Source organism: Helicoverpa zea, chromosome 20 (assembly GCF_022581195.2).
Source record: "Helicoverpa zea isolate HzStark_Cry1AcR chromosome 20, ilHelZeax1.1, whole genome shotgun sequence".
Taxonomy (NCBI): Eukaryota; Metazoa; Arthropoda; class Insecta; order Lepidoptera; family Noctuidae; genus Helicoverpa; species Helicoverpa zea.
The window spans coordinates 6547257-6559514 of record NC_061471.1 but is presented as its reverse complement, the minus strand read 5'-3'; the positions used below and the strand labels follow the sequence as shown (position 1 = coordinate 6559514).

The window sequence follows — 12258 nt, the reverse complement described above, 5'->3', positions numbered from 1 at the left end:
AATTCTTGTAATGAGTCAAAATATGGGTGATGGATTTTAAAACTGTTGTACTATTGTTATAGCTTCCCAAAAATTAAGAAAGGCGACATAAACGGCTCAGCAGTCTATGTGTGAAGCAAAAATACATAATAAAACAGTCTTCACTTCGAATCTTCCTGCTTTTATACTGCTAATTCCCGCTAATTATTAAAAGCCTATATTAGTATTTTAAGGTCACAAACTGCGTAAGTTAAAATTTCAATACCAATCTGTGTTTAATAATCTTAGCAAATTCGGATTTGTCTCACATAGCTTAATCTCATAGTCACCCTATTAGAAAGGGACAGACGGCCTCCGTACTAACTGTTTCACTCGGCTCGTTTTTGGGTAAAAGTGCGCAGTCCTGTTTACTATATTATGTCTATGCATAGAAGTCACATCAAAGTCAAATGTTTTTTTTTTTAATAATGCAATGCAATGCTGTATAATAATTTCGCTGATTTTAAGTATTTTTTATAAATGCATAATGGATAATCGGCATTTTTATGACCAAAACCATAAATAATAGCATAATTTATGTTTTTTATTTCTTCAATTGTGTGAATCGTACAAAATATTATGTACTTAGTAAAAAATAAAAAAGATCAAAATGAATAGGAGAAATTAAAAGTTTTAAAAATAAATTTTGTCTATTATTTTCTGATATACCTACCTACTTCGTACAAGTACCATACTGTAAAATGAATTGCAAGACACGAATCGTGAAGTATCTCAATACTTATAAAATACTTAATCACCGCCATTAATTTCATATTTTTGTTAGTTGATTGCCTGTATGATGGATGGCAATCATTTTCTAACATAAAGTAGCTTAGGTACCAGTAAACCATGACATAGGACACTACCAGATTATAAAATAAAGAAGGCATTGTAATGAAATAATCAACTAAATAGATTATAATTTATATATTTTTCACATATTATAATATCATTTCGTGTATCACAGTAAATGGTCGTTAATAATTTACTTCTGACAAGCTCGTCAGTTTTCTTATCCTACTAGTCTTCAATAGATTCTATGTCTAAGGGTGAGTCGCATCTATCTTCATCTGTAGACACACTGCAGGACGAAACACTCAAATCACTTCTTTCTCTTTCATACTGGGGTGACCCATCACCTGCACTTTGCTGAACAGCTACATTAAACTGATGGCTATGGATGTTACTGGTGGTAATCCAAGGAGAGAGCAATGAGACATGGGCTGTGGTAGTCGCTGGCAGCGTCACGGCTACCGGTGGAGCGATGGTAGAACATTTCTCCCTCCTCTCTCTTGCACGACGATTTTGAAACCAAATCTTTATCTGAAAACCAAAAATTAATATAAATCGTTGATGGGAACCACTATTCTTTCTTTTGTGATTGTAAACTGCAACCTTCCTTTCACGTCCCTAGTATCATTTTTATGAACATAAGTTGTTTAACGAATCAAAATGTAAGTTCATTTGCATACAATAGATAGGTGTCACATGTAAGCATACCTAATAACTTTAAACAAAGAAAAATAAAAACGAATGAATTTCTATTTTTATTACGTGTGATGACATGATTCCCATCACATCAAGTTTTTTTCTGTATTTAATGTATAAACCTCGCTAGCTCGTTAATTTGTCTGTTTAGGTAGCTACATACATAGGAACCTCGATAGCAGGTGCTAAAAGTAGCACTTGAGATTAAGGTTGGTAGTTAGCTAGCACCGACTGTTTGTAAAGACCAATTAACTTAATGAACATACAAAAAGGTATTTAAAATTTGTCTGTGACAATTGCCACCCCGGAAGGCACTCACTCTATCGTCACGTAGCTGCAAGGCTGCGGCGAGTGCGCGCAAGGCCGGCGGCGCGAGGTACGGCGCGCGCGCATACGCGGCCTCCAGCGCCGCCGCCTGAGCCGCCGTGAACGGCACCCGAGCGTGCCGCCCAGACCGCCGGGCGCGACCCCCGACACTGCCCACTGCACCTGCAGCAAAAACTGAAATTGGTACTGGTCTTCAAGATAAAACTTCCTTTGTTTCATGTCATTGTCTTGAGACAAATCATTTCTCATGTTCAAGGAACCACTGCACTCCATCGCACTGCAATCGTCTCAGTCACCCAACTAAGTAAACTTTCGTCGCATTCATGTGAAAGCATAGCAATAACAAAAATTTAACTAGACCCAAATTATATCTTAATAGGATAGGATCTCACGGTAGGTACGCTTTTAAGTGAACGAGTAAAGTGCTACGTAGAACCTCTGTTCATTGCAGCTTGCACCTGGGCCCCGATTCTCCTAATTTTACTTAAGCGACCTTCGATTGACGTTCGACTCGATTCGACTGAGATCCAATCCCGACTCGATTACTATTGAAGCGTATGTGGCATTCCGCTATTTTTTCTTTGAAATAAACGTTTTTATTCTTTTCTGTCATTCAATAATGAATCATTTTGTCTGCAAATGTTTTACGATTGCAAAATGATTGCACGGCAAACTACCGTATAGACCAAAATTACCAAAATAGCATACCAATCGCACACCAATCAAATGTCAATCGAATACGATTGGTCTTTTATTAGTAGCAGAATGCCCGATATGGTTAAAACTGTTATTACGATCGTATTGCGATTCGATTACTATTCGATTTTGACATTATTAACTTAGGAGAATCGGGCCCCTGTATTCTGCTATGAAAAGAGGCCTCTGAGTTTACTGAATCTTCACGCATTTTTGTTGAGAAATCAGGGGCCCGATTCTCCTAAGTTAATAATGTCAAAATCTAATGGAAATCGAGTCGCAATATGATCGCAATAGCAGTTTTAACCATTTCGGGTATTCTGCTACTAATAAAAGACCAATCGTATTCGATTGACATTTGATTGGTGTGCGATTGGTCTGCTATTTTGGTGTTTTTGGTCTATTCGGTAGTTTGCTGTACAGTCATTTTGCAATCGTAAATCATTTGCAGACAAAATGATTCATTATTGAATGACAGAAAAGGATAAAAACGTTTATTTCAAAGAAAAAATAGCGGAATGCCACATACGCTTCAATCGTAATCGAGTCGGGATTGGATCTCAGTCGAATCGAGTCGAACGTGAATCGTATGTTGCTTAAGTAAAATTAAGAGAATCGGGCCCCTGCATGGTGATAATAAAGATCTCCAATGTAGCACACGCAATCGTGCCGAGTGATTATAATCAAGTATGTTAGACAGATGACCTATAACGCGATGCTTAGATATCCGTTCCGTTCCTGACAAAATTGATGACCTGCGTAGTTACGTACCAGGGGCCCGATTCTCCTAAGTTAATAATGTCAAAATTGAATCGCAATAGCAGTTTTAACCATATATATCGGGCATTCTGCTACTAATATAAGACCAATCGTTTTCCAAGACATTCGATTGGTTTGCGATTGGTCTGCTATTTTGGTGATTTTGGTCTATACTTACGGTAGTTTTCTCTACAATCATATTGCAATCGTAACTCATTTGCAGACAAAATGATTCATTATTGAATCACAGAAAATAATAAAAACGTTGGGTAATTTCAAAGAAACAATAGCGGAATGCCACATACGCTTCAATCGTAATTGAGTCGGGATTGGATTTCAGTCGGATGTGTGTAAAATAGTCCCCAGGCCCCAGTCCTAATCGTGCCCCAGGCCTACACTTCCAGATTTATTTAAGAGTCTAGCAACGTTATCAAGACAAGGCTCTACATTGACCATTTTGTGGAACCTGAAAGACTTTTTGATTAGAACCGCCCGCGCTGTTTTGTTTGCATTTTCTGGATTCACATATTTTAGTTATTTATTCAAAATAAAACCCGCAACTTTCACGTGCACCTAAATCTCCACCACGAGATACGAGTTCAGAGACGACATGCTATGTTGCTAGACTGGACTACTATCGTGCAAACCCCTAGTAAAATAGGAAGTAGGCCAGCCACGTTTCCGTGCTTAGTCATAATAGTAAGTCAACCGGTCGGAGTGCTAATTGGAATAACTTCACACAAATTGCTTTCAAAACTGTTATTTACATGCAATTTCAATGTCATATTCGAATTCTTACGTGGTAACCGAGGCGGCCTGTACCGAGTGCAACACAACCAATCCGGGACTTCTACGTTATCACTTCTTCTGCTATCAGTACTCAGTATCCGCGCAATACTGAAATCAGAGCCACACTTCGCACTTGAATGCACCGGAGAAGTATCCATGACCACCGGCCACTAAATTAGAATACGACTAAAACGATCCCTTTATTTGCTACCCTTAAAATATAGCGTGGATAATAGGAGGAGGGGCTTTAATAAACCCCGCCTTACATTCAGGGGATGTATGGGGTGTTATCAGTGACCGCGATCTATGGGGTCCTACGGGTTGTACGCACCAATGAGCTCACGAGTGTTGTGACGCTAGTTCATTCATACGTTTCGCAAATTGAATGGTAAAGAGATACTGTTTGCACACAAAAGGATGATATTACTTTAAGGGTTTGTGGGAAAATTAATTTGTATTTCTATTATAATTGCCTTTGTTGTAGATTAATCGAAATGTAATATGATATGTTTTCGTAATAGCTTATTAATTTTTTATATGTTAATTTTGTAAATAGATAGTATCGCATCATGTTCGATTTCGGGAATGGAAAAAAAATGTGTTTATCTACCTCTACAATGTCCCTATCCAGTTTTAGTGTAAATTATACACTTAGCTATAAATAGGTAATTAAGTGCTTAATAACAAGAATTCCCTATTACGTAATAGGTACGTTGCTTGAGCTAAATAGCTCATTAGATAAGAAACTTATACTTATAATATTATGCTTCTTACTCCTGTTTTTTGCGCCAAGTTTTTTTTTTGTGATACTTGCTTGATTTGACTGCGTAGGTAACATCGAGAGACTAGCTTATTTGTTAAATAATGTGGTGGATTTCCTAATGACTTTATAAAGACCAAGATCTGAACTTCGAGATAAGTCACCTACGTAGGTACCTACACAACGCAGCGTTTTGATATATAACTTCTACATAGGTGTTTGTCCAAAATATAAATCAAAACACTTTAATTATCAGAACAGACCTTTAGGAAAATGGCAGTTAAATTGCTTTACAGTAGCCTCAAAAATAACGAAAACTGCAATTACAGTTACGTAAGACTAATAGCCACAATTATCTGCGACAAACAATTTGTATTGTGATAAAGTGCGTTGACAGTACAACACACGCAACAACTCAAGAACCACATTATATTATTGTCAAACACTGTAGAAACAGAATTGTACAATCCAACAATTACCTATCCACTTGTAAACATTGCAGTTGGTTTGTCAAAGATCCACCGCAGTGATAAAGGATGTTATTGGGCGCAGATGTTACACCCATTGTGATGTATCTGGTTAGGGAAAAAACAAGCATAGGTACTTTGTTCCTACAATCACCCAAATACGAGTCGTTTACGGTACAAACCTACATTATACATAATAATGCAGAGATCACTTATGGCAACGTTCGTCATTACCTTTAAAATAAAGGATCTGCAATCATTAATTACGTACTACCGTAAAAGACGCGTTCAATTAAACATTTTTAAAACCATTATAATGTTAATGTTCTGCTTCACAGAGGCAATTGCCATGAATACAAAATGATGTGAAGACGAACGTAACTGTTTATCGTCGTATCTGCTCTATGACAAACCGGTACCGGTGCTAAATTGCAGTGAGCAGTCAAGGTTGGCGCCGACCCAAACCGCAGCGCCTAGGCCGCTCACTCGCATTGTGTTTTGATTCTCAGCACCATAAACACACACAAACTAACAAGTTATTAAATAAAATCAGTGGTGTTGGACTAGAACTACAATGTCTATCCCCGAATACATTGAACTAGAAGGCGGTGATCGCTTGCCGCGAATTGGATTTGGCACTTGGCAAGTAAGTTATAAAAATAAATTATAAATAAATAATATTGTAATTAAGCTTAAGTTTTATTGACTGTTCACAAATAGTACACGATAAATAATAGCTTAATATTGCCAGAAGGTCACATACAACATAACAAGCATACCGATATATTTTTACTTCCCGTTAGTCCAGGTAGGTATGTTTTTGTCATCTCACAACTTTTACAAATTCCTTGTCCGAGTACAGATCTTCTATTTTATGTCTGCTCTTTTGATTTTGCTGCATCTACATTCTCGTTTTGATCTGTCTTACTTTTATTACGTGAACTTTTTTTGCTTTTTCTTTTTTTGAGAAAATTAAAGTATTTTTTGAAAAAGTTCCATTTGTTTCGATGAATTTCCGTAGAGGAGCGTATCATACAAGGCACTTCGCAATATTCCGGGAAAAACATGTTATGTGAGTTACAAGAGCACTTGTCACTACAGAATGAGATCGAGCCGCTGCCGTCACAATCCCCGCTGGAGTGCGACAAGCCTCTGGACGTGGAGGCCCGGCAAGCGTTCGTATCCTGGGCCCACTTGTCCTTCACGCAGTGTTCACTGTTCTGACATAGTTCCGGGGGCTGCGAAGTCATTAGGACACAACTGACACAATATTATTCAGGACCAGCCACTGTTGTCTTAACTTCAAAATGTTGACTAGCCATTTGGTTCTAAAGTTATTTTACACATAACTGCTTATTTTAAAGTTTACAATTTTGTCCTAAATTTGTAGCGTCTTCCTAAATCCTATTTTAGTTGAAAATTTCATCTAAATGGACTGAAAGTGAATTTTGATAAACGTCAATAGCCATAATGAAATTGCTAAGAAACAGATTGAGTGGACGAACAAAGAGATCGATAACATAGGTTGATCTTGTTTAAAAACATAACTTTTTATCACCCCAATGTGAACCAACTTCAGGCCCACGCTGCTAGATTAAGAAACTGTTAGTTTGTGTACCTCTGTTTGCAATATCTGTGTAATGAATAGCAGGAATGAAGCACACACATTTTATCTACACACAGGCTTCGGATGAGGTGCTGGAGAAGGCAGTGGACGCAGCATTGGAAGCGGGCTATCGGCACTTCGACACAGCCCGGGCCTACGAGAACGAGGCGGCACTAGGCCGAGCGTTGAACCGCTGGATCGGAGGCGACCCTGCCCGGAGGAAACAGTTGTTCGTCGTCACCAAACTGCCGCCAGGAGGTATTTACTGTTAACACTATCGGACCGGTTACGCCTACTATTTTAATGTCATACATTAATAATGATACGAAATTCACAGCTAATTTTGCAGTTGATCAATATTTTTGTTAGTAAACGGCACAAAATAATAATCCGAACCCCACCATGTTTATTCGCAGGCAACAGACCAGAGCTGGTTCAGGAATACTTTGACGCGTCGCTTCGAGACCTCAATCTTGACTACGTAGACCTTTACCTGATACACACACCCTTTGCATTCGAACATGTGCCCGGGGACCTACATCCCAAGAACCCAGATGGCAGCATGAAGGTCGACCACACCACTAACCTACTTGAACTATGGAAGGTAAACTATTTTCTATACTAAACTTAAATGACGGGTGTTACATTACTGACAGTTGCTTGCAACCACACGTCAACACATCATGGCCTTTACTTGAAAGAAACAGTCTCTTAAACATAAATTTTATGCACATACTCAAGTCCAAATTATAATTCATCAAATAGTCTACTTTTCCTCTTGTGAACATATCAAGTAACAATCTGCGAATATGGGTGTATCTTATACAGATAATTGTATATCTTGCCCTATCAAACAAGGGCATCATGAAAACATAAAAGAAGTTAACATAAATGCAATATATCGCAGTGATGAAGTTTATAAAGATTGCAGTTATCAACAGCCGGCTAGTGTAAATTTTTTCAAGAATAAAAAGATGAAAACAACGTCAGACCCCAAACTTGAGTCTCAAAAAATTAACAGAGAGCTGCCAAAGTATATACGACATCTATATACGCAGTCCTACTATTGGTCAAAAGTGTATAATTCACCTGTAACAGAACGACAATGTAAGGTAAAGCAATTCAAACGAAATGTATGTCAATTATCCGCTTCAGATTTCAACTTAGATAGCGATCAATTAAATAGACTCCCGAAAGACAACAACCCTCAAGCGTCTCATATATCTACGGAGAACGTAGGCACGTCAGTTGCTTCGTTTTTAAAATCTAAGCAATCTCTATCAACTAAAGTAAAGGCATGGTACAAAGTCACTTTTCCAAGATTAGTATGCCCGTGTTGTACCGGCGGGAGCGACGGCATGGCCCCATACCGCAACCAGAGTGCGGCGGAATCTTATGAAAGCATCGATTTGAAAGCTTGCTCCAACAATGCTCTTGACAATATAGACTTGGATGCTTCTCTTATGAGTATCATACATTTGCATAGAAGCTCAAAACCCAGAAGAACACCTAAGGTCTGTGCCAAAATAGTTTGTGGTGTACTTCGGAATTCTTATAAAAACGCGATATATATCATAAGCACCAATAAATAAAACATTTGACTTAGAATAAATTAATACTTATAGCAGAAAAAGAAAGAGTTTGCATTACGTACTTGCAGAACATAAAGCAAAATGACAGCTGAGATTTTTTGGACAGATATGTCATTTTGGGGTGCACAATGTGTTAATTTTTTAGTATAACTACAGTATTGCTGAATTATTTCATGAAATGCATAGACCGTCCTGATTTACCGGCAAAAACTTCCTCTAAGATGGATTAATCAATATGAATAAGATTCTGAGCAAATCGGGCCTACTTAGAAGGCAAAACACATAATGAATGAATCTTATCTACCATGACAAAATTCGGAAAAGTTGGTAACTCAAGCAAGACAAGCAATATAAAAGAGAAATGTAAACATTACTTCAAATCCATATGTATGTGTGGATTGTGTATAGAAAAATGGAAAAATCGAAAAGGTAATGCTCAGAGGCCGCAAACAGTACCGAATGTTGGAAGTGCTATACAAAACAAAAAAAGTAACTTGAATACACCAAATGCGCGGGGTCCGAATGTTCCGCGGGGAGCAAATGCACCGCGAGGACCTAACGCACCGAAGGCACCTAATGCACCACGGGTCCCCAACGTACCAAAAGGACCAAACAGGAATATAAGAAATAGAACTTTCAGAAATATATCCGATAATGGAGTCGACCAAACTCAAGTATACTACTTTACTAAGACCAACTTAGATTCAAATATACCCAAATACAACATGAACTCTAATGACGTTATCAAAACTGAAAACTTCATCAAAATTCAAGGTAAATGTGAGCCTTCCTTGCAGTGTATCTATTTACATGAAGACCACCCACTGCACATGCACAGTGAATACAACAAAGTTTTTGCCCCAGCTAATAAAACACGTACTTTTGGCCAGTGCTATAATGTCGCTCCTTTAAAAAAAAGACCCACTCATGCAACAAAAAATTCAAAAAACATATTTACAACACTGTTTCTCTGTTGTTTGAGAGGAAAACAAAATAAAGGGGCGAAAAACTTGGAAAGTGTAGGAATTCAACAAGCAGCATGCACCAACCTGTGTAAGGCCGGGACGGTCGCATCGAGTGCACGGGCAGATGTACACGTCATTAGCGCATTCAACAGAGATTCATATGATTTCGGCTGTCAGTACAGTTTAAAATCTAATCACAGCCTGGAAATAATCTCTCAAATACTTACCAGATCTGCCTCAAAAGTTTCGTCATCAGTAAGCGTATACAGCTCAAAAATGCGGCATCGCATTCGAAAAAATAAGAAGTCGCCTAGTGTCCTTCAAGTTATGATGTACACTTTAGCAAGAAAAATAAAAGACAAGCATTCTAAAACTCCGCTTAGAAACAAAAAGAATAATGTAGTAGTCCTAAAAGTGCCCAAAAAATTCAGCAATACTTCAACCACTGGCACGATATCGACTACACGAAATAGCACCAAATTAGAAAAACCTTTAGTAATCAGAGATGATTCTTCACATAATCACATCAACATAAATCGTGTGGTCAGTTCAAGAAATAAAATATGGGGACCAGGAGAAGTTCTTCTGAAAAAACCTTAAAGTTTTATAGCGGTAAGATAGCGCAAAAATTGTGTAGGTACCACTTCGATTTGCCTAGTAAGAAAAGTGTACAGAGATTCTTGTGTTTACAGACAGTACTGAAATTGAAGGAGTCTGGTCGTGTTCGGCACGTGGGGGTGTCGAACCTTAACGCGGAGCAGCTGGCGCGCGTGTGCGGCGTGGCGCGGCCCGCCTGCCTGCAGGTGGAGGTGCACGCGCTGTGCCAGCAGCCCGACCTGCTGGCCGCCGCCACCAAGCTAGGCGTGCCCCTAGTAGCGTACTCGCCGCTTGGATCTAAAGCCCTTGCTGACGCGTTGGCAGCTAAAACAGGGTAAGTTGAACACCAAAAGCAGATTTTATTTTCCGACAAGAAATTCCTTTTCAAAATCAACAACACCTATAGGTGAATATATACGGTACGGTATGGTATACTATTCTATAGAGAAAGACAGTGTATAACAGTGAGCCGTGTTTCATTTCAGGCGCGAGTACCCCGACCTCCTGCAGTTGCCGGTGGTGGCGCGCATCGCGCAGGCGCACGGGCGCACTCCCGCGCAGGTGCTACTGCGCCACACGCTGCAGCGAGGACTGGCCGCTATCCCCAAGAGCACCAACCCTGCCCGCATTAAACAGGTGAGTACTCCAACAATCATGATAACGATATTTTACCTAAACGATTTCTTGAAAAATTTTGCTTTAGGTATAACGAAAGTAAGTACCCAAGTATACAATTGAAATTATGACTTATTTTCTTCACAGAACATCTCACTGTGGGACTTTGAGTTGAGTGAAAAAGAAATGAGTGAGCTAGCCGCGCTGGACAGGGGCGAGGCTGGACGCATCTGCGACTTTGCGTTCTTCATCGGCATCGACAAACACCCCGAGTTCCCCTTCAAGAAATAGGCTTTATTTTTAATATTTCTTAAAATGATTAAATACTATCATACAATTATAATAAAGATACAAATAATGTACACTAACTGTCTCTTATTGACTTCTTCTTGGAAATCCGTTCAAAACAAAGCTGTTATAAGCAGGGACACAGATGCATGCCGGAGCATAATCCACCTGCCATGGTTCCGCCTTCGAGCGTGCCCAACGCCGAGGACGACGACGACGATGTGCCTCATGTGACCCGAGTAGAGCTAAAAGCGGCGGTCGCTCGCATGAAAAACACTGCTCCAGGGCCCGATGGCATTCCAGGCCGAGCATGGGCTCTGGCCATTAAGGCTCTCGGGCCCCGACTAGCAGGACTCCTGAGCGCATGTCTGGAGCAGAGTCAATTTCCATACCGGTGGAAGACCGGAAAGCTGATCCTGCTCAGGAAGGACGGACGCCCCGCAGATTCACCATCTGCCTTTAGGCCAATTGTGTTGCTGAACGAGGTGGGCAAGATCTTCGAGAGAATCATCGCCGACCGCCTTGTTCAGTACATGTCTAGCGAAGGGCCAGATCTGGCGGACAACCAATATGGTTTCCGAAAGGGGCGTTCAACAGTGGACGCGATCATGCGCGTAAGGGTCCTGGCGGAGGAAGCTGTCGCCCGGGGCGAGGTGGTCTTGGCGGTATCGCTCGACATCGCCAATGCATTCAACACCTTGCCCTGGAATACCATCAAGGAGGCGCTCCGTTATCATGGAGTGCCAGCGTACCTCCGCCGCATAGTCGGGGATTACTTGTCGGAAAGAGCTGTCGTGTACCCGGGTCGAGAAGGATGGGGTCGTCGAGAGATGACGTGCGGTGTTCCTCAGGGGTCGGTTCTCGGCCCTCTGCTGTGGAACATTGGCTACGATTGGGTCCTGCGCGGTGCGCTTTTCCACGGCGTCAGCGTGATATGCTACGCTGACGACACGCTAGTAACAGCACGTGGGAAGACGTACCGGCAGGCGGCCATTCGGGCGACAGCCAGTGTCTCACAGGTTGTGGGCAGAATCCGGCGTCTTGGCCTCGAGGTGGCCCTGCACAAGTCTGAGGCCCTTTGTTTCCATGGGCCAAGGAAGAGGCCACCTCCGGGGTCCAGCATAGTGGTAGGAGGGGTCACCATCGCTGTCGAGTCGACAATGAAATACCTCGGACTCGTTCTCGACAGTCGATGGGACTTCGGGCCGCACTTCCAGCGGCTAACCCCTCGTTTGATGGCCGCAGCTTCAGCGCTCTCGCGCTTGCTACCCAATCTCAGGGGGCCCAACAA

At 40.8% G+C, this 12258-nt stretch overlaps 3 protein-coding genes across 3 annotated transcripts; 2 read left to right on the top strand and 1 right to left on the bottom strand.

The window, feature by feature from the left end:
* Positions 1 to 926: 926 nt before the first annotated feature.
* On the bottom strand, positions 927 to 4557 carry LOC124640485 (homeobox protein engrailed-1-B-like). Its single transcript, XM_047178271.1, has 3 exons — positions 4088 to 4557; positions 1826 to 1995; positions 927 to 1341 (listed from the first exon to the last, which is right to left on the bottom strand). The coding sequence occupies exons 1-3, from the start codon at positions 4233 to 4235 to the stop codon at positions 1039 to 1041; spliced, it is 621 nt and encodes a 206-aa protein (XP_047034227.1). The 5' UTR covers positions 4236 to 4557; the 3' UTR covers positions 927 to 1038.
* A 1109-nt stretch (positions 4558 to 5666) lies between these two features.
* Positions 5667 to 11043, top strand: LOC124640406 (aldo-keto reductase family 1 member A1). The gene is made up of 6 exons (XM_047178167.1): positions 5667 to 5950; positions 6988 to 7168; positions 7327 to 7514; positions 10160 to 10398; positions 10550 to 10700; positions 10827 to 11043. Exons 1-6 carry the CDS (start codon positions 5879 to 5881, stop codon positions 10968 to 10970), a joined length of 975 nt encoding a protein of 324 aa, XP_047034123.1. The 5' UTR covers positions 5667 to 5878; the 3' UTR covers positions 10971 to 11043.
* LOC124640404 lies at positions 7528 to 10123 on the top strand. The gene has a single exon (XM_047178166.1). It carries the CDS (start codon positions 8808 to 8810, stop codon positions 10065 to 10067), a length of 1260 nt encoding a protein of 419 aa, XP_047034122.1. The 5' UTR covers positions 7528 to 8807; the 3' UTR covers positions 10068 to 10123.
* Positions 11044 to 12258: the final 1215 nt, after the last annotated feature.